Here is a 26,924-nt window from a genome sequence, read left to right on the forward strand (position 1 = left end):
GTTTTTAATTAATAGTTTAAAAAGTATAAAAGTTACAAAGTTGAAAAATACATAGCTGAAGTCACCCAAGTAAGACCTACGCAACGCAGTTTGAACGAAGTTTCTAAGTTAAACGGTTGAAGCTGTATTAAATGCACAAAAAACGTTAGAAGAAGAACTAGAAAAGCATTTCCTGAAGGAAATACAGTGCATGAAAATGCAAAAATATGATGAGTTTATATGGTTAAACTAGAAAATGTAATTCCAGGGAATTACCATTGCATGTAAATGTAAAAACTGTTGTGTATAACATTACTTACAGTATGATTATTCAGATTACATACATGTAGACTTACAGTATTTTTGAAAACCACTTACTTGGTTAGGTGTTAGCTTAGAGTATATGACAGTCAGTACAAATAAATTGTCAATTCAGTATTGATCAACAATTTTTTGTTTTAATACAGTACTGCAGAAAGAGCAGAATGATACTCAGAACACACTAATGAACACTTAACAACCAATGCAAAACAAAACAAAAAAGTTGTTGAAACCAATTTTAAAGTTAACCAATAATGATAAGGGAGAAACCAGATGTCTGAAGACAGATCTATTTATCAGTTTTAATTCTGAACTGGCAGCAACAGCTAGAGGCCTCAGTTAATGATAATAGGTCAAATTTGATGGTGATATATACTGAAGAATGAAAGAGTCAGCCCTTCAGATGATCCGTTTTAGACAGAACTTAGGTTAGAATTTTAATGTTCACACAGCACAGCTCAGGTCTAAAAACAGAGGACTAACAGCACAGCTAAGTTTCACAGATGTTACAGCACAGGTATGATTCAAAGGTATGAATGGTTGACAAATATGATTCACAAGTATACAAGTTCCATATAGTTAGTATAGTCCTCACACAACAATATAGTTCTCAGAATTTCTCAGTGTAGATCTTGGATAAGTCTCAGTATGGTTAAATGGTATGTGCACAGATATGTTGAGATATGGTCACATGTTTGTAAGAATGTATGTTAGTAGGTATGTTTCTAGCAACATTGTCAGAGATTGGTTGACAGGTGTGCACAGACAGGCACACACAAAATGTCATACACGGCCATCACCACTGGTCTGGTCTGGAACCTAAAAGACAACAGTTATACCAAAACAATACAAGGAATGTCTGCAATTGTACAATTGTTTAATACAACTCATTTATTTAAGTGAAGTTGTTACATTACATTAGGCTGACACATTTTTAACCTAATGACTAACATGGTAAACAGTTTAAGCTTTTTAAACAATTCTCTCAACAATTCTAGGACAATAAAAAAAAGGTAGAGTATAATACAATTGTTGTACCATCAAGCTTAAATACTAGCCTATAATATTAAATTGCAAACAAAGCAGAATTCTGTGTTTTATTGTTAAATATAAAACATAAACAGCTTAGTTGTTGCTGTTAATAATCATATGAGTAAGGACAGATCATTCTGATACTAAGTATCTTGATGACCAACTGCTATAACTTAAACAGCTTGCTAGGTCTGTGAGCAACATTTTTTCCTACAGATTACTATGTACTACAACTGGAAAGCTTGATTCACGTGCCAGGCTACACTTTAATTTATAGACCAGAACAATGCAGAAATGAGTAAGCCAAGTAAACATACTATTGTAGCATATGTTGACAACACAAACGGTACAGCTCAACTTCTGTAGTGTGTTTTAACAAGACTTTAGTGATATGGTCCATTTCCTAGCAGTAGCCTATTCATAAGGTCCCTTTCCACAGGAGTATTAATCAAGCACCAATGCATTCATAACCTAGGTGCTTGATTGTACACCTGTGGAAAGGGACCTGACGAAACAATAGACGAACGATAGCATACCGTGATAGTGTTTACTTAGGCTACTTAGAATCAGGAGCGTAGAATGAAAACTTAGCCTGGCCTATTTGATACACAAACAAGCGGTGTACAACGTTAAAAATTTGGTAAAATAAAAACAGTAACATATTTGTTAGCTTTAACTAAATGTGAACGGTAGAAGCTATAACGTTATGATCATCAACAATGAGTAACGTTATTCATGCCATGAATGAAACACATGATGGGTTTCATCAGGTCCCTTCACACAGTATAGCCTAATCAAGCACCATGTAGTCTGCATTCATAATCTATTCTAGGTGCTTGATTCTATAAACCTGTGGAAAGTGACCTGATGTTGAATAGAACCAGAGCCATTAGTAGGCCTATCTGTAGGCCTACGTTAACGTTCTAGCAGAGAAGACAGACGGGCTCTGGTTATAGAAACGCTGCTGGTTAGCCTAATAACAAATGTAACGATAGTGCGTTACGTTTGATTGTCATTAGCTATCGAAACCTACAACTAACCGGTCACTGTAAAGTTGACGACATATTTACGTTGATTAACAGTGGGTTTCCAAGGTGCTTAACGTGACCTAACGTTATAACGTTAGTTTAGCTATTTGTGACCCATCATTTCATACAACTTAACGTTACATAACAAAATATTTGACGACATAAATGACTCCAATACCAAAAACCGGAACACTTACCTTGTCTGTAATTAGAGAAATGTGCCTCTGAATGAGAGTTTTACGAGCAAATAAAGTGACCACGGCACAGCAGGCGAAGACGTTCAGAAGATTCACAGCTCTAGTGGTAGTAGGCCTAGTAGCTCGCGTTCAGCTGTTGACTGTTTTCAGCTGCAGGTCACGTCATAATGCTAAAAGTTGCCGCCACGGCGGTCAATGTTAACTCTATGAGAATTTCTTGCTCTTTTATCATAAATATCTAAAAAAGTATAAAGTTCACAAATGTGAAAAAACATAGAACAAATCCCCGTTACAAGACCTTTGTAGGAGTGGTTAAGAAGAACAGTGATAATAGTCCATTGCATTTACATGTAATGCAATTATTTGCTTGGTAGATAAGGTTTAATATAGTTGGAATGACTGAACAGTTAAATAGGTTGATCATTTAAATGGTTAAATTATTTAGGTAGATAGTTGACGATAACTAACAGTTGGAATGGCTCCAATATTTGCTAGCAGTTATGCTAACTATGTTAACAAAGATAATAATGTTAACCAAGTTACTATGCTAACTAGCATGCTAACAATGTTAAAATGCTAACTATGTTAACCATGTGACTTAGCTAACCTAGCTAATCATTTTTAGTAGTTATGCTAACTATGCTAACTAACATGCTAACTATGCTAACCATGTTACTTAGCTAACCTAGCTAATCATTTTTAGCAGTTATGCTAGCTATGCTAACTAGCATGCTAACTATGCTAACCATGTGACTTAGCTAATCTAGCTAATCGTTTTTAGCAGTTATGCTAACTATGCTAATTAGCACGTTAACTATGCTAACCATGTTACTTAGTTAACTTAGCTAATCATTTTTAGCAGTTTTGCTAAAAAATGCTAACATGCTAACTATGCTAACCATGCTAACTAGCTACAGTGGGTAGGAGTCATAGTTGATGACAAGTAACTGTTACAATGGCTGAAAAGTTAAAAAGTCCAGTAGTTTAAAGGGTTAAATTGTTTAACAGTGAAATATTGTAGTGAGGACTTTTATTTTGAAACAGTTTTTGGCAGAGGAAGTAGTTGAACAGGATGCATAGTCTTAATAGGGCCAGTTTGTATGCTTAAAGCCTGAGACTGGCAGTTGATCCAGGTGGCCTGAACACCTGCCATAGGATTCTAATTGCTTAACGGCTCTATTGTGATGTCACAGCCCAATGCTAAGTCTATGGGGAAATTTTGAGTAGTTTTTAATTAATAGTTTAAAAAGTATAAAACTTACAAAGCTGAAAAACACATAGCACCCATGTCCTAAGTAAGAGCTACGCATCGCAGTTTGAATGAAGTTTCTACGTTAAACGGTTGAAGCTGCATTAAATGCGTTAGAAGAAGAAGAAGAAAAAGCCTTGGAAGAACAGTACAGTGCATTTTCATGCACTGTAACTAGAAAATGTAATTTCGAGGAAATTACCAGTGCATGAAAATATAAACATACTGTATATTAACATAAAATGCCAAACAAACTTTTATTTGGAAACAGTTGGCAGGAGTCATAGTTGATAACATTTGACAGTTGAAATGGCTGAACAGTTAAATAGTTGAGTAGTTTAAATAGTTAAATTATTTAATAGTGAATTATTGTAGTGAGGACATTTATTTTGAAACAGTTGTGGGCAGAGGAAATAGTAGTCTTAAGAGAGCCAGATTGTATGCTTAAAGACTGAGACAGAGTATATAGTTTAAAAGTTGAATGTAGATAGTGTAATGGATGTTGATAGACAGAAAGTTGAATGGATGTTGATAGGCAGATTGTTTAATGGATGTTGATGGATAGTTTAATGGGTGGATAAGTGAATGGTTTGAAGAGGATGAATGGATAGAAAGTTGGATGGAATGTGCCTTATATCCTATTATGTCCTTATTAATGTCATATAACTAATGACATCAATAAGGACGTGATGGCAAATTTCTCCGATTTGAACTAGACTTTCGCCACTTTTGGTGAGTTAAAAAATATGTCCGAGAACTTTATAGCAGTCACCTTCCAAACAGTCCACACATCTCAAAGAAACTACTAAATATATCGCGGATGTTTAACAAGGCTCAAATTGAAATATTACAGCTTTACCAGGCTATTATTATTAAAATTAGGCTCGCTCGTTGTAGCTATTAAGGGTTTGGTTAAGGGGTAATTGCTCAACAACAATTTTACAAATTGAACTGGAATGTCAGCATTCTATCTGTAAAGTCTCCATTCCAAAATCTACATTCTACTGACAGTTTGAGTGTAACTCTGTATTGCATTTTGGAAATACTCCTGTGTGTTCTTTGCAGGCTAAAAGACAATGATGAAAGACTTAGGGATAAAGTAAGTGAACATGATGGGATACAAACAGCTCAGACCAGGGCCTTGATCACCTGCACATACTTGCTATGGGACACCAAGGAGGCTGTGAAGAACACAGCCCAGCTCAGACAAAACAGGAACATGCTGAAAGTGATGGCTTTGGCCTCATTGTAGTTCTTGGGCAGGTCTGTTCCCATGTAGGAGAAGCAGAAACAGAGGCCACTGAGAATACACATTAAAATGACACATAAAAAGGGAGCAGTCATATTTCTAAAAATGCAGATTATTAAGAGCTGGTCTTTGAATGATTTTGTGTCTTTCTCCGGAGTCGCCTGATTTGCTATCCAGACTCCACAGAGCAGGAGCTGGAGAAGAGACACCCCAGCCACCAGTAGCCACTGCCCATTGTACTTCATCCACAACGCATGCGCTCTGGGCAGGTACACGGCCATCTTAAAGATGCACATGATCAGAAAGGAGCGGACGGTCAGGCAGGACAAGAACACGGTGTAGAAGCGCGCAGCTCAGAGCTGAGGGCTCGCCAAAGTAGAAGAAGATGCTTATGGAGGACGCAGCGAGGCAGCCCAGCATCAGGAAGCACATGCTGCCCCCTGCTGACCGCACTACAGGCGTGGAGTAGTGATTGGCAAACAGCAAGGCCACCCCCAGACACAGGAGCATGAGTGAGGATGCGGAGAGCAGGATTAGAATGGGGATGACATCGGAGAAGTGGAGGAATTCCACAGAACGTTTCTGGCATGACGTGCTTCCAGCCTCGGACCAGTCATACTGGTCACACTTCAGACAGGAGTAGAGGTCAGCTAGAAGAAGAAACAGGAAGCAGAGTCAGGAAACACAAATTAAGTGCACTTCCAGGTTAAGTCCTCGTTTTTTGGGGCTTGTTTTTTTTTTTCACTTTCTGAAGCATGTTTTATAAGCAACTTGTAATGGTACCATCAGTTCTGTTGTGCGGTTTGCAGCACCCATGAAAAGGTTAAACATTGATAAGCTTTCACAGCACAATATTGACAATTATATAAGAAAACATAAGGCAGCAAAGCAGGCCTTTATCGTTGCCAACTTTGCTTTTGATGGTGTTGCTTTAAAACATGAATTTCCCCTTGGGGATCAAAAAAAGTATCTATCTATCTATCTATCTATCTATCTATCTATCTATCTGTGCAAGCATGCAATGAAACCACACCTGTGTCTTTGAAAGTATTTGATATCACTTTAGGCCTACCTGTGTGATTAAAATAATAGTTGCTCGGGCATTTAAAGCAACACTTATGTGGTCCATCCTCCACTTGTTTGTGTCCTGGCTTACACTGCACAGAGCAGTTGGAGTAAGGCACCTTGCAATCACAAATCACAGTACTGGCATTTATCTCAACCTTTACATGAAAAAAGATGTCTTTCATGTATACAGTTATAATGTCTATCCCAATGTACAATCCCAACAGTGAAAAAGTTAGGACATTGTGTAAAATGTTAATTAAAAACAGAATGTGATAATCTACAAATCTCATAAATCCACATTTAGCTACAAAAAGGACTTACCTATCAAATGTTGAAAATTACAGATTTTATTATATTTCATGGAAATTTTTTATTTTTGAATCTGATGCCAGCAACAAGTTTTAAAAGTTGGGACAGGGGCATGTTTACCACTGTGTTTTAAACACTCTTTATATAACATGTTCAAATGTTGTCCCATTGTCCATGATGTACCCAATATGACATGTCTGGACTGCACACAGTATATTTTAGCACCTGGACTCTTCCTCTATTGAGAAATACTGTTTAAATATGTGCAGAATTAATTTTGCCATTTGTTTTCCTGAAATATTAGTCTTCCCTGAAAAAAGACATTGTCTGGATGGCAGTACAGGATGTTGCTTAAAACCTCTGTACATCATTTATAATCGATTGTGCCTAGATAAGATACCTATGCCGTGGACACTAATGCTGGGTTTTGAACTGAGCACTATTACAAGTTTGATAAGTTGGATAGACCAGCGTCTTTAGCCCAGAGGAGTCCATGATTTCTAAAAAGAATGGCAAATTTTGGTTGGTCTAACCACAGGACTTTTTTCTACTTTACCTCACTGATTCCATTTTAAATGAGTTCAGGCCAAGATAAGACAGTAGCATTTTTGTATCATGTCTAAATACATTTTCTTATTTTGCATGGTAAAGTTTACTCTAGAAATTGTTAATGAAGCATTAAGTTGTGCTCATAGACAATGGTTATCGGAAGTTTTCCTGAGCCCATACAATGATTTTAATCATCTTTAATGCAGTGCCATCTGAGGTCCAAAGGACCACGACCATCAATATTGATGAACATTACAAATTTGACTATTTTATGAAAAATATATGTTAATTTTGAATTTGATACCAGCAACATGTTTCAAAAAAAAGTTGGGAGGGGGCAACAAAATGCTGGAAATTGTGCAATGATAAAGACAACAATAGGAGGAATATTTCACAACTAATTAAGTGATGGCACCATGGTTGAGTATAAAAAGAGCATTGATCACAGAGAGGTAATGTTTGGATTTACGAGATTTGCATATTGTCACATTCTGTTTTTATTTGCATTTTAGATAACGACACAACTTTTTTTGTGTTGGGGTTGTAAAACGTTAATAATATGTTTAACAATTAGAATTATAATCTGTGAAAGTGAAGACAAACCAGATCAATGACATTAAATTTGATTGATTAAATTGATATATTACATTTCATTAATCGTTGACCGATTATACTTACAGAACCACCTTCACGCCAGTCAATTTGCTTGTCATCGATAGTGAAGTTAACTTCAGGAAGATTTTGATATGTTCCTATCTCCTTTATCGTTGCAGGGTGATATTTTGTGTCCCAGAACATAATGCAGGTGGGTCCAGATTTTTGTCATAGGACACATTATTTTGGTTCAAAAGGAAATCTAAGTGTTTGATTTCTTGAAGAAGCTAGAAGAGATGACAAAGAGGTAAGTCTGAGAAGTTTGCCATAGAAAGAGCAGAGGAGCTGAGACACTGCTTTAGCTTATATCCTTTAAAGAAACATGATGTAAGACATGATATTACCCAGCCGAAGTTACCTGAAAGTGGAATGCCCTTCATGTTGAAAAATTATGTGAAAAGACCATTAACGAAGAACGATAACTATAGCGACAAAAAAGTTATAGTTTTAACTAATATGAATAACAACGTCCACACATAAACTATCACGACATGAAGGGCAATATTGTTGGGGATAACTTTCAGAACAATTTTGAAAACATATAATGTTGGCAGCTAATCAAAATCCTTCAAATCACATTCATCAACACAAGGAGGCACTTTACTTATCGTCGGTTAGTGTGGATGCCTTTATCATTAAAGTTATTATTATTTGTGTAGTTATCGTTCCTGGTGTGAATGTTTCTAAAAAGTAATTTAAGTTTGAAAAGGGTCACTTCCTGCATGGTACACTAAATTTACATATTGTAATATCAGCAGTAGAAATGACAGGGACACCATTCTCACTGTTATAAATCAGTGCCATCAAAATGAGTTCAAGCCATTATGTTAAGGTAAAAAAAAAGCTGGTGTTGCTTTGTGAGGCCCCTTACCATGTAGGGATAGACTGTGCGGGTCTTGTTGCATCCTGCGTGGTTGCACTGTAGAGCATTGTGTAACTGTAAAGCCATCGCCATGGTGTACACAGCAGAATAAATGGGGAAAGAGTAGGTGGGGTTTTCATTGATGACATCCTCTAGGCTGACTGAGGAACAGTTATCACAGGCCTGGTTGCAGAAGTCTTCAGCGCTATGGACAGAATCGGCTCTGTGTTGTGACTGATTAATGAACTTCTCTTAGCTAGGTAGAGGCACAGCTGTTGGTGTCACACCTATAATGGTGCCAACTTTCTTAATGCCCTCGAGCTTGCGCAGCTTAGTGTTCAAGACCCAGGCATCACTGGCGACCCAGACCTTATTATGGAAGCTGTTTTTTATAGCTGAGGTGATAATATTCTCACCAAACAGCTGCTCAATAAACAGGATGATGACACGGATCTTCTGATTATCTATCTTCTGAAATACTGTGGCTACCTCTGATGTGTCAGCTTCTGGTAGGCCAAACAGATGCCAGTATTTTTAATCAGTTGAAAAAACAGTTGAAAGCCGTTCTCACTGTATGCACCTTTGGAGCCAATGAACGCCACCCAGTTCCAGCCAAAATGCTTTATAATGTGAATGATCAATTCAATCTCATCTTTGTTACTTGGTACCGTCCTCACAAAAGATGGATACACCAGTTTGTTACTGAGGATGGAACTGCCTGCGCCATAGTTCACCTAAAGATTAAAAATGGATTTAACAGAAACATTTAAGATATAATTTACTTTGTGTTTTGTTTTGTGTTGTGTTTTATTAATATAAAGTTGTAAAAGCCAAACTCTCAGAGATGGATTTATCAGAGGAGAAATTACAGTACAGTATATGTTGCTAAAAAGTCATGTTGATTGATTGATTCAACCAATTGTGGAAAGTTACTGAATGTTAGGAGTGCATATAGGGGTCAATAACATTGGAATACCATTACATTCAATCAGTAAAGAAAATAACTTTACTAAATAAATTACTACATTTACTGGCATTTTGTTTGAACATTTCTTTTTCTTTTCTTTTTTTGGTTTCAGACCCCAGTATAAATAAATCATTGTAAGTGATGTGTTCATATGCAATCAATAATGCTAACAAATGTGTTCACAGTGTTAACATGCAAACAGAGGCTAACATAATCAGACTAATAGTTACCATTGGGATGAGATTCATCATGAACATTGGAGTGATGGTTATAGTCTCAGTGCTACTGAAGGGACCAGTGAACCCGATGACTTTAGGCACATGGTGGTTGATGCCTCGGACATTGATGGAGTCATTGTGGGAAAAGAATTTGAGGATGGCAGGGAAGTTGTGGGCATCTGAGCAGTGATCAAAGAGCTGGTAACCAAGGGTTATGTTAGGCAGGAGGGCGCTGGAGTTATTGATCTCCTCAACTGCAAACCTCGTCACCTGGAACATCTGATAGCCAGCTGAAGAGAAAGAACCACTGTAGAACAGGGAGAATCAGTTTAAGCACCCCAGTACGTGTAGAACAAGAATTTTATATGTTTTGAGCATAAAAACTATCATCAAATCCATTAATTAAAAACATTAATTTAGAAGAAGGTTTTGAATACTTACTCATCACACTCAACTGCCACAGGTCTAATCTGACCAGATGGCTGCTGCAGGTTGTGCAAAGGGAATAAACCTCCTACAAAGTAGTCCCCATCGAGATAAAATTCAGACGCCTGACAAGAGATTTCCCCAACCAGATGATGGAGAAGAGCCGTGAGAAGGGCACAGAGGCTGGTGGGCATCATGGTCCTGCTTGTTAAGAGCCGCTGTCAACAAAATAAGTCAGTCCGTCACATCTGTATGATGATTTTCCAAAACTATCTGTCTGCCTGCACTTCTATTTGCATTTACCATTTACAATACATCATACCTCCCTTTGCATATGTCAGCGGATGGGTTGTACCGAGTGCAGTGCTAGGATTGGCTGAGTATGAGAAGGAGGAAACACTTCAAAGTGTTTAACAGTGATGGCAATGATAAGGAAATTTTATGCATGGAATTGGCTCTTTGGGCAGCTCATGCAGGGAACGTCAGCAGAGTTGTACAGGCATCTGCTGTTATATTCTGATCCTTACTCTCAGGGATGGATTTACCAGAGGAGACATGACAAAGTCATGTTGACTGATTGATTCAACCAATTGTGGAAAGTTACATGTTCACTCCGACACTGAATGTCTTGTTTGCCCAACAGGACAACTCTTTCTACAACTTTAACATCGCATAAATCGTTCTACATCGTGACAACACCCAACCGGGTGTAGACACTTATTAGGCCTTCATTAACAACAGCGGCGGCTACAACACACCTGGCTTCAACGGAAATAAATGAGATGCTAATGAGATGCTTTTCGTGCATAAAGCCTAGGAGAGCTTTCATTCTCCATGCAGACATGCAAGTGTGTGGTCTGGCTTGACCACAGAAATGGTTATTTGTTTAACACCCCGTGAACATGACGTCTCACTTTCCTGCATACGAGAGCTACTGATACTTACAGAGCAACTGCACTTTTGCATACAGCAGTGAAGACATTAGTCATAATCTCCCATTTTAGACAAGCTCATTTGTGGGAACCTATGATGCATTTATATGTCGTTAACAAAGTTGTGGAATGTGACTCCTTACAGTAATGAACAGAAATTATTTTTGGGGGTCATAAGCTTCATGGACACTAAACCATGTTCATAGATGACCTTGTCCTTCCTTTCTAATGATAGTTTTGGTAGGCCTACTATATCTGCATTATCTGTTTTAACCCTGTATATTTTACCTAATATATTTTGCATTTTCATGCACTGGTAATTCCTTGGAATTGCATTTCTAGTTTTAATACCGGTAGTTATCATTCCTGGTGTGAATGTCCCTTAAAAGTAGTTTAACTGCATTAGAAACGGTCAATGCACTTAAACGGTACACCAAATTTACATATCGTTATACCAACAGTGGAAATGACAAGGACACCATTCTCGCTATTATAAATCAGTGTGCCATCAGACTGAGTTTAAGCCATTACATTAAGGTAAAAATAAACTGCATGGTGTTGCTTTGTGAGGCCCCTTAACATGTAGGGATATACTCTGCGGGTCTTGTTGCCTCCTGAGTGGTTACGCTGTAGAGCATCGTGTAAAGTCATCGCCATGGTGTACACAGCAGAATAAATGGGGAAAGAGTAGGTGGGATTTTCATTCTTCAGCGCTATGGACAGAATCAGCTCTGTGTTGACTGGTAAATTAACTCATAGCCAGGTAGGGGCATTTTTCAGCATTTCAAGTTGTTAAAGATGTGATGTTGATGTGATGCTGGGGACCCTAACCAACATGTTAAAGGACAGTCTTCAACTACATGCATTCCTGCCTGCAGCCTCACACTCTCCATCACATCTCCATGTCAGCATGGGGAATATGTGGTACAAAGGAGTAGAATATACACAACTCTCTTTCCATACAAGTTGTTTTTGTTAATCAAGGTAGCTTGTTACATGTAGTTTTATCTGTAATTTTAACACAATTCATGTTGCACTGTTTAAAAAACCTAATTTTTATGTTGTGGTACCCTACAATGCCAAACTGTAAAGGAACAAGCCAACATTTTGGGAGATTTTCTGAGCATATGCTCTACATACTTGGAGCTATATTCTCATTCAGGCGAAGCACTGCTACTTGGGCCTTTGAGATTGTAAGATTTGTAAAATGAAAAAATACTTTTAGAATAATTAAGGAGCAAGCATTGTGCAGTTCTACAGTAAATTTGTGTAAATATTCAAAACACTGACTGCATGTAAGCTCTATGAACTACAGTCTCTGCCATTCCTCAAAGGTGGTCAGGAGCACCCAACACTTTATAACATTGACAGCAAACAATGCCTTTTTATTGACTCAATGCTGCATGCAGCCTCTGAGCCACATTTATGGCATATGTGGTTTTTGCAAAGCTGGCTTTCCTGCAGTTGGTTTGAACATTAACTTATGGTGACGGAATGTTTTAAGCTCCCAGTCTAAATGAAGAGTGCTCTGGAATGAGGAGACACCATTGTTTTAATAGCATTTGGAGTGATAAAAATTACATTTTTGAGTTATTAAAATCTTTTTCTGGTTCTGGTCAACGGCACAAGAAAACCAAACACATGCAATTTCTTCCATGAGAAACAATTTACAAATCCTGTATCCAATGTTTTTTTTTTTTTTCATTTTGTTTTGATTGGTTTAATATGACACAGTTGATTTAACACTTGGAAAACAGCATGTCTTAAGAAAAAAAAATCTTTAAAATATATGTATGTATAAATCCTGAAAACAACCCTTAAAAACATGATGTACTAGCAGAGGAAAAATGCTTTGCTCCTTAACTACAGTGTTGATTATTTTTTTTCTCTCCTCCAGGAAAACTGTGGTTTTTAAAAAAAATCTACATTAGCTGTTAGAATGCGATCCTCAGCTCACAAGTCCCATACCAACATCCCCCCCCCTCCAAAAAAAAAAAAAAAAAAAAAAAAGGTTTCAACCCACTCCGTCCATTTGTAATAATAAACCACTCAATGTTCATGTTTCCTCTGCAAGAGAAGAGAGACAAGAAACAACATTTTTGTTTGGAATGATTAAACTCTTTGTCACATATTCATACAAACAGAACTACAGTGGGTTAACATTGTACAATGCATTGGAATGAATCCTTCTTTTAATCATTTATTCTTTTTGTTCTTCTAATCCATCTCTTCACCATCACATCTAAATTAAAGTGGACTGAAAGGGAGGAGGGAGAGCGCTTGGGTTGTGCATTACACACTACAACTGTAAAGGAGGTGGTGGGGGAGCAAACAAAACAAAACATATATACACATTCAAATACTGCTAAGGGTGTTAGACTACATTTCCCAAGAGCCTTCATCTACACACAAGCATTCATTTAATATATATATATATTTATATATATTGGCATGTGACATTGTTTTCAAATAAAAGTATGAAGCACTAGTGCTTTCCACACCCAAAGATCCTCTTCCACCCACAAGGCAAAGTTACTGCAGTGAGATCTGAAGGAATTTTCATTGAGACAGTTTGCTGGTTTACTGGCTAACAGGTGGATCCACAACAGAATTGATGAGGCAGACACAGAGTCATGAAGCTCGGTGGATGTCTAACAAATCAAGTTCTAGAACTTAAGAACTTCCATTCTGATGAAGATAGGGTTTCTATGACAGCTGCAAGCACCTTTACCACTGGATGTTGTGGACCTCAAGTAGAACCCGTAAGGTTTATAGATCTAGTGGGTGAGGGGGGAAAGGAAGAGTGGAAAGTGTTGAGGGGGTGATCTTAATGACTGGGAACTAGGAAACTGCAGAATACCTAGCGTCCCCCAACTACATTAGTAAATACTTACCACCCCGCAGGGTCAGAAGGCAAAGACACCCCCCCCAGCCACCCCTCCACACCATCCCAAACAACCACTACCCAAATAGGTACAGAGCATACCCCAGAGCAGCCCGCAGAAAACCCAGAAAAAGAAAAATCCTTTATGGCCCACAGTCAATCAAAAGGCAGCGTGATGGTCTCGCCCAATCAGAGGGGCTGTCCATAACTAAACACTGTCAGCATGGATCAAAACTCTTTTCCCTCCCATTTACACGGTTCATAAAAAAAGAAATATATATATATATATATATATATATATATATATATATATATATATATATATATATATATATATATATATATATATATGAACAAAAGAAAATAAAACAAAACCCTTCTCCGACCCCTTTTACGCACCATTCCTCATCAATTAGTTTAATTACAGGTGGGGGACCTGGGATGTTGGGTGATTTTAACTAGCAAATGGTTTCCCTGTGTCTTCCTTGCCTCTGTATGTTCTCTTTCCGTGAGTGAAGGGCAGGTATCTGTACTTGACCATATGCTGTAGCGGAAACAAACAAACACAAAAACAAAGTTAGAAACATTCAAAAAACCCGTCCAGTGGCATCTCAAAGAAATAGATGAAACACATGCATTCTCAGGGGCTACATGATGAAAGTACACATCATCACCACCACCACCACCACTATCAGCAACGCAGTGACAGCAGTGTTTCCTCTACGTTTATTTTAGCATGGCGGCCAGCTACGGTTTAAATAATACCGCCACGGTATCAGAATCAGGGCAGACGCACAATGTAATTGTAGTTGATTTTTAAATAATCCTGCCGACGTATCCTCCCCTGCTGGCTGCCACTCACATTGCAATTTAACAATACGTAGCCTAAAACTAGTCAGAGGTTATTATGGCCCGTCCAGTTTCACTTCACATATTATATATTGCATTAATGTAGCCTGTTTAAAACATTCACTTTCTTCTCAGTGTTTCCTCTTCATTTAGTGGAGCTACTGCTTCAGAATTAAGGGAGACGCACAATATTGTCCGGACGCATAGTAGGCTAAATGCCCTCCGCTGGCTGCAAAAAAATGCAGTTTAACAATAAACAGCAATGCTAATCCGAGGTACCTGTCTAGTTTTATTCCATAAATATATTGTTTTTATAGACGTCAGTGGCATGCGCTATCAATAGCTTCTATGTGCTACGCATGTTTGTCAACATCGCAAAAACTACAATTTTCGCACAACTTCGTGGAAAGGTGTAGCACAGGCTAAGGAAAACCCATTAATTTCTGGAGCTGATCGCATTGAAAGTATTTCCCATATCGTAGCGTAGCCTATTAGCTCGCTCACAACAGCAGCAAAAATGAAACATGGAGAGTGGATGTCTCCGTGGAGACCGCGCTGTTACATTAGATGCGCACTCAATCGCGATTCCACGCAGGAAAAAAGCAACGACTGGTAGTAACGAAATTGGATTAAAGCAAATCTTGGCTGAAAACATTATGCACTATGCACTAGCGGTGATAGCCTAGTAATGTGAATCGCGGACTATAGCCTAACCAAAGAAAGTAAAGGAGATTTGCACCAAATAAAGGCAGTGTTGTGGGTTGTGTTGCCCCCTCAACAACAAAACCAGTTGGAAGTTGCAAGTTGCTGATTTGAGATAGGGATGAAGAATGTGTTTTCGAACTCGAACTTGCATTGAGAACAAAACGGTCAAAAAACATATCAAAAACTGAAACCAGAATGGAATGACTGACATTCTTGGAATGACTAAAATTCTTGTGACGTCACTTATGTATGGTGTAGCTACACACGAGAAAGGGGAGTGGTTGCTTTGTTTTGTTGTAGAATTGTGAAGAGAAGTAAGTTTCCGCAGGCTTCGAGTACGGTAGAATTTGTTAATAACAATAAAGCTGCAATACCGTTTAACTTCAACCCCTGTCTCATTACTTACAATTGGGAATAATCATGTTTTAGGAATACCGCAGCATAGACTTTATCAAGGTCAAGGTCCATGCAAGAGTAAGGGTAACAATGTATTCAACGAGCTTAACTTTTTAAATCTGAATGGTTGAGTAGCTTTAACGATTGAAGACATATCAGCAAAACAAATGTGCATGTCTTCAGCAGTAAATTTTGTTGGTAGGCTCGGGCAATATGTGAGGTGTTGCACATGTCTATATTTTCACCAAACAAGTAAGTGAGTGTGGTGACATCTGGCACAAAATGTTGAGCCAGGTTCTGATCTGATTGGTGACATTTCTTAGGAAACTATGATGACTGATCAAATTTGCGGAAAAGTTGTGGTGGTTGGACAAAATGGCAAGGTCTGCTTTTGCCGTGGAGAGCGCACATATGTATGAAAGTTCAGTGAGGAGGAAAGCACGAACAAACCTTGATCTGCCTCTTCATGGTGATACAAAAGAGCATGATGAAGTACATAACCAGTATAGGCCAGAACACTGGCACGTTGAAGGCTTCAAAGAACGTGCAAATCATTGCAATGACGATGCCTTTTGTTGCCGAATGCCTGAAGAGGAAAAAGACCGGAGAAAAAATGCTAGTAAACATCAAGCAGGGTAGGGTACCAGGACTCTTACAAACAAACACTTCACCAGCACATAGCAGGGTTGTTCAGAACTTTTGTTGACAAGTAAATCAGTCATCAGTTTACTTACATCAATCAAGACAAACAGAACAAGACCAATTCAATCAGAATAACTTAACACCTCAGCAACTCAGCAGTGTGACTAATTATAGAATGTCATTAAAAATTGCAGAAACTAAGATAAACAAGTTAGCAGGAGACCAAAATAAAAATAAAGTATTGAAGCATTGTCTTTTAGGCTCAGATGTCCACAGTGCTTTTTACACACACACACGGGTAGGATAGATATGATTATTTATGAGAAAGTCAGAACACTCACATCACTCACATACAGTACATAGAGAGTAGAGGTGGGCTAGTATAGTATAGTATAGTATAGTATATATATTCTTTTAATCCTGTGAGGGAAATTTGGTCTCTGCATTTAACCCAATCCGTGAATTAGTGAAACACACAGCACACAGTGTGCACACAGTGAGCACACAGTGAGGTGAAGCACACACTAATCCCGGCGCAGTGAGCTGCCTGCATCAACAGCGGCGCTCGGGGAGCAGTGAGGGGTTAGGTGCCTTGCTCAAGGGCACATCAGCCGTGCCTACTGGTCAGGGTCCGAACCAGCAACTCTCCGGTTACAAACAAATGTCATGCATACTCACCAGAACTTGAATTCAGGTAGTCTCCTAATAAAAGGCCGGAACTCCTCATTCTGCTTGGTGGGCAACGCCGGACCCTCGTCTAGGGGACAACCACATAGGATAAGGTCAGATGAGGTCACGAAGGCAACACTCACTCACCGCATGGGGACACAACTTGCTACCTCTCCTACATGTCTACTGCACATCTCTACCAAATGAACTTACAAAGCCATGGTGTGAGCAACGAGTGTTGAAATGGAGAAAGCTTTCCAAAGTCTTTAACTTGTCCTGGCAAAAAGATCGCTCTCCAGGATCTCACACACACACACCATTGTTTTACGGCAAAGAGAGGACATTGGTAGAAAACACAACGAAAGTGAACAGACGTCTTATTAACGACGTATTTATTTGGATAGCACTTTTGGTTGGGAGCCCAGATGTCTGGACAAGAGCTTGCTCTATCAGTGTCTTGGCACCCAGAGCATTAGCAACAAAGATGTCTCTCATCGGTTGGCTGACTCACCTCCGTCATCAAGCAGAGACGGGTCCACTTTTGGCGACAGGAAAGCAATGAACAGGTTGAGGTGATAGATGCCCAGAGCATATGTGACTATGTACCATCCCTGAGGACAAAATCCAGAGGAGGAGAACAAAGTTAGTGACTGTCATCTCAATAAACATTATTATAAAAAGGCAGAGATGTTTGCTAATACATTCAATACAACATTAAAATATAATATACAAATATATATATATATATATATATAAATACAAATTTCTTTAAAAATACTGAATAAAAGGTAACATTATTACTAGGGGTGTAAAGTAGGGCTGTGCAATTAATCGAATTTAAATTTTTTTGGCTCCAAACAATCACAAAAATAGTAAAATCGAGAAAAAAAAACAATTGTTTTGCCACATTCTGTGAAGAAATAGGTTTTTTGGAAATACATACAATTTCAACTCTCAGCGCACTGATTAACGCTGCTTCACTCGACACCCCTCCGCTCTGTGCACAGGCCACTAAGTTTTGGGAACCATGTGTGTGCTCCTGCAGTTGGGTAGCATCATGAACCACGCCAAAATTGTAACTAGCACATTCTCTGCTAAGTTTGGTATTATCACTGTCAGTCGAGGCATCCTAATTAACGTTAGAACATGCCTAGTTTTTGAAATCAGCATGTTACAGCTTGTCTATTAGCTTCCACTAGTGCATGAGGATAACATTACACTCTTAAAATGAATGTGTTGAAAGCAACACAACTTGCGTTGTTTTTAACACATCTCTGTGTTTTTATTTGTTACACAATATGTGTTGAAAATAGCCCCTTCCAAATGAATAATCTGTAATTGTGATTATGATTTTTGCCATAACCGAGCAGCCCTAGTGTAAATGTACACATATTCGTACCGAACCGTTTAGGTACAGGACATTCGGTTCAATACAGATGTGTACTGAATGTCTTTAACAGTAATCAGCAGTAGGCTTTTTTTGCGTGGGGAACATGTTCAAATTTGAGATCCCACACAAACATTTTAAGTGCCAGACCATGTGTTAGTTCAGTCAGTTAATGCCAAAAAAATGTGTGACACCTTTTCAAAATACTTTTCCCGTTGCGCATCAGCAATATTGTCAGCGAATTTTAGCTAGTATTACCTACAGGCTTACTGTACCAAAAATGAACCGAATTGTTCTTTTGTGTAATTGTTACTATTGACATTGTGTGCGTGTAAATTATATTTATATGTATATTTAACATAATGCAGGTCTTTAAAGCATGTACAATGTATACAATGTTTTCCATTTCTCCTTATCCTTTAAAAAAAAAAAAATACTGATAATAATAACACTAATAACAACAATATGACAAATGAGTCTCTTTGTAAAGTGCATATGACAATAAAGGTCTTCACTTTAACTATGTTACTATGCCCTGCGGCTGAACAAAGCATACGACTGACATACACAATGCTCTTATTTTAACCACAGATACCTAACCATGATGGGACACTGGATGACAAGAAAGCAGAAAGGTTGCCTATATTGTACCTGTAGAATATACACTCTGATCATGTAGATGGCAGTTAGTAAGAGTGTGGCACCCCACCGCACAACAGCGAATGGCGTTGACTTGTCCAACCATGACTGATAGACCTGGAAAACACAGAGTCAACATGGGGACAGCATATTAGAACAACATGACTGAACAGGATAACAAACACCAGTAATCTAGCAGAGGTTTTCAACTTATGTGACCCAGGGACCCCCATTCTGACTTAGGAAGCAACCACTATGGCACAAGCTTTGTGCCCTCAGATATAGCATCAACAGCAGCAATAAAGCAGTAGCCTAACTGTTAAGTGTATGTGTATGTGCATGTGCATGTGTATGTAGGTGGTGCAGGAGGGGATGTGAGCAGAATATTGTGTTTGTAGTAAGTATGTACACAATAGGTTATTGTCAATATGCCTGTGTTATGTGTATCTACAAGTATATGAGGCTCTGTACAGACTGGGACAACAAATGTCCCCTGTAAACAACAAAAAAACTACTACAAATGAAAACAAAAACAAAAACGGTTTAACCTCACGACCACCACTGAATAAGAATAGTGATTACCACACTGAAACTACATTATAAATGTAGAGATGCACCGATTGATTGGTTGGTGACCGGAATTGGCCGATTTTCACGAAGAAAATGGTTGTTCCAGAACATGGTGCATTTAGTAGTGTGTGAATGTCCCATACTGGGAAGCATTATAGTTTGATACTGCAGCTGAAGTTAGACTTGAAGAATCTGTCTGTTCACCTGTTCTATTTTTTTTAACAGCCATTCCATTATTGGAAATAATTTGGTGTCATTACCTAGATGCCTAATATTAGGGTGAAGTGGTATGAGTGCTCATTCAATGTGTTTGCGCGTCTGCGTGAGAGAAACCGAAACCACTCGAGCTGCACAGATAATGGTGGATAGGATACAAGAATACAGTAACAATATTTGATACAGCGAAGTGGATTTCTGCAACTGTCCATAAACACAGCAAAAAGACTGGATAATCCACTGTATAGCATTGAGTAGTCAGATTTGAATATAGCTGATAGCGCGCGATAGTGGCCTAATTATTCTTCCTTTTGAATAAACATTTCAAGGTCAGTGGTTTATATCCATCTGCTTCGTCCTTGACCATACAAAAAAGATGATGTGTTTCGGTCTTCAAACATTCAAATGAATTTCAACAAAAACACGTAAAGATATTTTCTCCATTTGCCTACCAGTGTATGATACTTGCATGAGGAAAATTTTCCAGAGCAATGTCCACCCATATCATCCATAGCATTAAGCAACCATGCTGAGTGACGCAATAACACCATTGTAGTTGCGTTGGCAATTTCACATTAGTGAAGCAGTCCTCTGGTGTGCATGTTTTCATTGAGGTTTTTTTTGTTAACAATGTCTGCATTGAAAACATAGACTGCTTTCCTAATATCATGTGCACATGTGTACAACAACAGCAATACCCTAATAATAATGATTATAATAATTTAATACATTCATCTGTAGACTAGGTCAGGGGTGCGAGGGGGGGCATGTGAGTAGGCCCTAGTATCCCACAGTCTAACATGAACAAACCTCAGGTCAAAGAAGTTTGAGAAAGGCTGCTCTAGAGTGTAGGCCTGAAAGAGAGGGCAAAAGTCAGAGGCCTAACTTGTTTGAGTCTTCCTTGTCTTACCTGGCCAAGTCTCGTGAAAAAGCGTCCAACCGTTGACGGTTTCCCATGGATCGATTCACCGACGCTGTCTCCTTCTGACATTCTGTCTGTGAGGCACAGAAACTTTTACTCACACTACTTCAGAGGACAAGCTTTCAGAGAGTTGAGAGTTGACACCAGACAGTTTTTGGGGCAGTCCCAATTACAGGAAGACATCCCTGTAAGACCTGAAGATTCATTAGTCCACACACCTACACATTCCATGCATCCATTAGGTTCCATCATCACATTACTATTTAGATAGGAACAGAAGGACGGAACAACATCATGCAACATGAATCTATCGATTTTCACAATACCTAGGTGATGAGAAACCGGTCATGCCATTCTAGGATAGGCTTTAGGAAGAGTTACATTACAGCACAAACAGTTCAGCCTACAACCTGAATATTTTACGTGACTGACACGCAGACGTCTTGTAATGGGGTGCTGAGACAACACGAGTACTTTTCATTGTTTTCACTCGGTGAACGTCTCACTATACGTTACAAGATGACCTTCAATGCCTTAATACCTTTGATATGTGATGATTAGGGAGCACTCGTAATATACATAAAACCAGAACTAACGTTACATTATGTAACGAGTGACATAGCCTAGCCCATAATACCGAGGGACATGTTAGCTCTATGCCATATCAAGTGGCTTATCAAGTGCTACTCTCTTTCGTACCGACACCGCAATCAAGTATAGTTAATGTCATTATTTTGTTAGATTGGGTCACTAACGATTGTGATACTGAAAAAGTGAAGGCACAAAAAGACAAGTAGACGAGAGGAACTCTGACCTTATGTCAGAACAGATAACACCAGCAGGCACTCTGACACCACAAGCCGAGCAAGGGTTCAATATTTTCGTCACAAACTAGGCTGCTGGTTGTAATGGACGTACCCGGCCTCAACTAGCTAGCTGAATGAACAAGGAAGTAGCTATCTACTGTGGTTAGCTAAGCTAATTAGGTAGCGCGCTAACAGCTAGCTAGATGTATGGAATGCGAGACCGTGTCATGATAGCTGCTATCCCTTTAAAGTGTACTCGCCATGGTAAATATATAGCTATAGCAGTTCCAGCACTACAAACACCAGACCCTTTGTCCAAGTAAATCAGCCTCACAATCAGCTTGTTCGTCTTGTAGTCTACACTAACGTTACCTTAACCCGAATGCATTAAGAACATTTGTCCCAAGGATAGCCTGTAGCTTCATACCAAGTAGAAGTGTTAAACAAATGTAGCTTTGCTAACTAGCTGACATTAGCATAAGGGGACCTAGCGAGCTATACAAAATCAACTCTCTTGTCTTCTTGAGCACCGGGCTATTTGTCAAATCCACCGTGAGAAGATGCCGTTTTAAGATAACCCATATGAAATTCCAAGTTATTGAAAAATCAAGATATTTAACTATGCTTCCCGTAATGGACTGATGAGTCCAAACGGTTGATTTATTCGACGACAAACATGGTAGGTGTAGTTCTTTTTAGAAGACTATCTAACCTGTTGTTGTTTATACACAGTATAAAAAAAAACTACAACAACCAGTGCCAAACGGGAAAACTGGACAACTCACTTCCGGCCAACATGGGAACGTATTTCGATACGGCTGTAACATTAGCGATTTGAGATGGGCTCTTTTACAATACCAATGGAGCGGTTGACCGTCGTTTAGACAAGTTCCATACATATATATCTCAAAGAACTCAACATCCACCAGTTCAGATACGCATAGAGAACCTACATAACATTTCATGTCAAGGGATACCTTTCTCTTACCCGGTGCTGCCGCTGTGTCACTCGGCTCTGCCCAGGCTCTACCTAACTAGCTAGCCAGCTAACGCTCGTGCAGTCCCCCCTGCGAACACGTCAGTACTTCCGCACGAGCACAGAGAAGACTGTCAGGCAGAAGTAATAGAGGGCAGATCTATCGATATATTATTTTCCAATTTGGTGGTGTTTCACTCGCTTTTGTTGAAATCAGGGAAACATACTTCTACGACATATGCAACTGCAGTAATGTGAAAAAGAAAGAACAAATTAAACGAAACATGCAAGATGATGCACTGATTTTCGTAGTTGATAGATACACGACTCTGTGATCATCCACCGCTGATTGATGCCTCATCTACCTGTCTAGAAGGCGACTTGTTGCGGAAAATGCGTTAAATGTCCCATATTTATTACAGTTTTTCTCAGTCGCTTTGGTGCTTTAAAATTCTCATAACTATTAGTTCAACCTCCACAACATTTAGTCATTTGTGCACATCATAGTAGCAATTTCTCCTTCCTCTGAACAAATTGCAAATACTTTTGGACATGTATAAGTTGCTTTCATACAATTCTCTGCTGTTTTTTAACATTATCATTTGCTTATGTCCAAGCGCGCCGGAAGCACCGGTGCAGAGGGTGCGAACCCCCACTTTTCGGGGGTAAAAACACAACACCGACACGGCATCGCCCAGTGGTTCCCAAATGGGGGCACGTGAAGGCACTCCAGGGGATACGTGAGATTTTAACCCTTTCGAAGCCGATTGGCGCAAAGTGCGTCAAAAAACACACCCTTTCTTCTCTGTTACATTGGTCCGCAACTAGCAGCGAGAAGCCTTTATTGCGTGACAGAGCAGAAGTGAGGCTTTCCAACGAGATCACGCACTTGTCTGTACGTTAAAGTATGAAGATTAAAAAAATCATGAAATTAAATCAAATTGCATCATATTTACAGTCTCTGCGTTCACCTGCGCACCCATTACTCTCGTTTGAAACCCGTGAACCCATAGATATGGCAAGGGTATCAGATGAAAGAGGAGACACAGAGCTATCATTTGATACCAAGTACATCTGGGTTATAAAACAGACGAAGTGACAGCAAAATAATAACTTCATATAGCTCGACTTACCTCACGTTTTTCTCTGTTTTTTGTGGCAAAGCATGTTAATCCAACGCTATTGTGTGTTTCTCTATGGCAAAGAATGTTCATAATCCGGTTTTGAGATCTTAGAAAATTCCTGCATGGCATTCAATTCAAGGCTCACATTGCATCCCAATTTGTTCGACAAAGATCACCTTTTTTGCCTTTACTTTGTTCATGGCAATGCAGTAAAAAGTTGTAGAATCATGAGTGCTGACAGGCACAGACAGGCTTACACGTAAACTCGGGTCAAGTCAGGTCAGATCAGTTCGTGTTACAGATATGGAGCGCAGAAAGGTCATTTTAATCACTAATTAATGTATAACATGATTACAGTCAAACACAAAGGGAACAGGCACAGTTGTAACTAATTCTAGTGTCGTTTTCTTACGGGGATAAACAGTGACAGGTTACCGGGGGACCTTTTACGCTAACGTTCAAAATGTAGCAAGTACTGTAGGTTACCTGCAGATCTTTTCATCACAGTCATTGACAAGGCTGCGTGCACAGGACAGAAAATGGAGATTGTGATCATTATTATTGTAGGCTATAGACTACCTCCTTTATTCCTTAAATGGAAATTCAGGTTATGCTGGTGTGTCTGTGTCTGTCAATATCAGGCGCAGTTTATTTTAGCAGATTATTCATTTAGAATTTGTAGCCTAAACTAAATCACTGTGCAAAAAGACGCTACTTGCAGTCTAATCAGCTTGAATGAAACCACCCGAAATCACTACACAGCACCTAATGACAATTTTTGTTAGACTATTTAAAAAATTATTATTAGACTATCTTATATCGTAATATCCCACGTGAAAACGTGCGTGAATAGTTGGCCTCTGGAATTTTCAAAATTGTCTCGGGGAACCCAGCCCGAAACCAGCTTTTTTTTTTTTTTTTTTGGACCCCCACTTTCAAACTCGTTCCGGCGCCGCTGCTTATGTCATGTCAGTCAAAATGAACTATACTTATGAATGCTGAATAGTCGTTCCCAATAAAACTAATAGTCTTCATTTCATTGCTTGAGTCATTACATACAAAATTGTTGAACTAGTTATCAAATTCTGTCACAATGCTGTAGAATTGCAAAGAGCATACAGTAAAAATTTACGTATTCAGTGTCTTGTACTCACTTACTCACCTAACTACAGCAATGTGTAACTTTACTGTAGTTTTCAAATGGCTGTACAAGTACTGTATAGTGCTGTCTTGAGCATGTTCAGGTAGTGTCACCGGTTCTGACCTTTTTTTGCATTGGAAAACACTGAACTGTCATAATGAAAACATGACAAAGCCTTTACCTTGTTCATAAACGATGGTGTCAAGACTTCTCATTTTGATGACACTGACAGTTTCATTGACATGAATACCTGCTTTTGAGGAATGGACTATCCATTTTGAGCAAGTGACGTGCTTTTGCAGGTCATCCACTAGGTTTTGCAGTTTGCACTAATTGTTTTGAGAATTGCACTAACTGCTGTGCAAATGTTAATAGTGATGTGAGAAAAGCACCAAAGCGACTGAGAAAAACTGTATTAAAGCAATTCATATATTTTATACAGCGTACAAGGCTCTCTATTGTCTCATCCTATTTAGAGATAGCCTAACTACAAACAACAATAGGCCACTACAGCAACACCTACCCTAATGAATGGATTACGTTTGTGTATAAATAAATGTAACAGTTCCATTTGTTTTGTGCTATGTAGGCCTTATTGGCCAGCACGACAACTGAACCTAGGATCCTTGCGTTTTATCAACCACAATGTGTAACATTTGTTGGCTTTTTTTTTTTTTTATAAATAAACCAATCAATCAATCAATCAATCATGGGCCAAGCCAGAGGACTAGGGCGCCCCATAGTGGCGAGTTTGCACAATTACATCCCTGAAATTGCACTTGGTTAGCCACCAGCCCGCTGTGAGGGGATGAATGAACGACTTGATTCCATTTTTTCTTTCTGTATTGTACAAGTTTATATTCAGAATAGATGAGAAAGAACACTGTACAAAAAAGAAACCATTGGGCACACTCCATAACATTGACAAAATAAAATATGTTAATAAAATGTGATTATAAAAGAGAACACTTTGAGACAGCAACTCACCCATAATATGAAATCAAATTTACAGTCTACAGTTCAACATTTGCAGTGACATAATACTGATTTTCAACCATTTCCATATCATTTCACAATGCCACACAAAAGCAGTAAAGTGCTTTGATGAATGTATGAAAGGTTTCTAATGATTGTTTAAATGCACAACATATTTTGGACTCTATATTGGTGTCAACGCACAATGGAAACATTAAGTTGTTCCTACAAAAGGACTGAAGTATCTAGGAGTAGGCCTACTCAGTGCTCTGAACTATAACAGAAAAAATAACATCTACAAAACATTCAAAATGTGTGTACAATTAACACAAGAGTCTGACAGAAAACAGAGCAACAGAGCAGAACTAAACACATTATCAGTGATTAATGAGACCTTGTCCTGCAAGGCCACAATGCCAGCAGAGACAAAGAGAGGGCGGTTTTGGTATTGGTATGGCTAATGTGTAAAATTACTGTTAATTTCAGAAATACCTACATGACATGGATTTGATTTTTTAGGAGCTACTAGTATTACCAATGTGACCTTTGTGGCCAAGCTTCAAAGGTAACATACCAATGCATTTCTGTTAGAGAAAGCAGTTTTAGAATTGTTATAGAATTAGAGAAAGTAGTTTTCAATTTCCATAACTTTCAATTTCAACAACTGCCTTTTTCCAAAGAGAACATGATAGTGTGGCACAAAAAGAAGTGAACAGCTGCCAGAACTAAACATTAATGTCTTAAAAAATCCCTTTTAACGAAGCAAACCAATGAATCAGGTATTTCACTGAAACTCACAATTAATAGCCGTCTAGGAAAACAAAATTACGGCTATATTCACAAACCAGTAATGACCAGGACCAAACTATTTGTGCTGAAAAGGGTCATCCACTTCATCTTATTGTCATGGCAAATACAAAACACAAGCCTCTCAAGGGGGGAGAATGACAACACTAGATTATTGCTATCAGTAACAGAACATC

General features: G+C 38.7%; 2 protein-coding genes and 1 pseudogene across 8 annotated transcripts in view; all 3 read right to left on the reverse strand.

The window, feature by feature from the left end:
• Positions 1 to 4,716: 4,716 nt before the first annotated feature.
• Positions 4,717 to 10,391, reverse strand: LOC121713496 (annotated as a pseudogene).
• Positions 10,392 to 12,641: 2,250 nt separating this feature from the next.
• Positions 12,642 to 22,833, reverse strand: rer1 (retention in endoplasmic reticulum sorting receptor 1). Of its 5 annotated transcripts, none has more exons than XR_006032903.1 (8): positions 22,714 to 22,833; positions 20,908 to 20,993; positions 19,224 to 19,328; positions 17,697 to 17,796; positions 17,195 to 17,273; positions 16,325 to 16,460; positions 14,276 to 14,468; positions 12,642 to 14,209 (listed from the first exon to the last, which is right to left on the reverse strand). XR_006032903.1 is itself a non-coding variant. In XM_042098443.1 (7 exons), exons 1-7 carry the CDS (start codon positions 20,986 to 20,988, stop codon positions 13,097 to 13,099), a joined length of 567 nt encoding a protein of 188 aa, XP_041954377.1. In that variant the 5' UTR covers positions 20,989 to 20,993; the 3' UTR covers positions 12,642 to 13,096. The 5 variants fall into 5 exon arrangements, 1 of the variants encoding a protein (XP_041954377.1); XR_006032904.1 differs by having other exon boundaries at positions 22,703 to 22,827; XR_006032905.1 differs by lacking the exon at positions 22,714 to 22,833 and adding an exon at positions 21,734 to 22,050.
• A 2,883-nt stretch (positions 22,834 to 25,716) lies between these two features.
• The window catches only part of tp73 (tumor protein p73), a 30,720-nt gene continuing 29,512 nt past the window's right edge, over positions 25,717 to 26,924 (reverse strand). For 2 of the 3 annotated variants that reach the window (XM_042096778.1, XM_042096779.1), the window contains exon 12: positions 25,719 to 26,924. This exon is cut by the window's right edge and continues 2,142 nt beyond it. The gene's annotated coding sequence lies outside the window, so the exon portion shown is untranslated. The other variant, XM_042096777.1, reaches the window with a different exon arrangement.

This window comes from Alosa sapidissima, chromosome 7, assembly GCF_018492685.1.
Source record: "Alosa sapidissima isolate fAloSap1 chromosome 7, fAloSap1.pri, whole genome shotgun sequence".
Taxonomy (NCBI): domain Eukaryota; kingdom Metazoa; phylum Chordata; class Actinopteri; order Clupeiformes; family Clupeidae; genus Alosa; species Alosa sapidissima.

What these genes read in the sequence shown, in the direction of transcription:
- rer1 (XM_042098443.1), bottom strand. Translation starts at nt 20,988, where the DNA reads ATGTCAGAAGGAGACAGCGTCGGTGAATCGATCCATGGGAAACCGTCA. An exon ending in TTTTCACGAGACTTGGCCAG is followed by an intron (nt 19,329 to 20,907) that starts GTAAGACAAGGA and finishes TGTGTTTTCCAG; the next exon opens with GTCTATCAGTCATGGTTGGA. An exon ending in GTCTCTGCTTGATGACGGAG is followed by an intron (nt 17,274 to 17,696) that starts GTGAGTCAGCCA and finishes GTTGTCCCCTAG; the next exon opens with ACGAGGGTCCGGCGTTGCCC.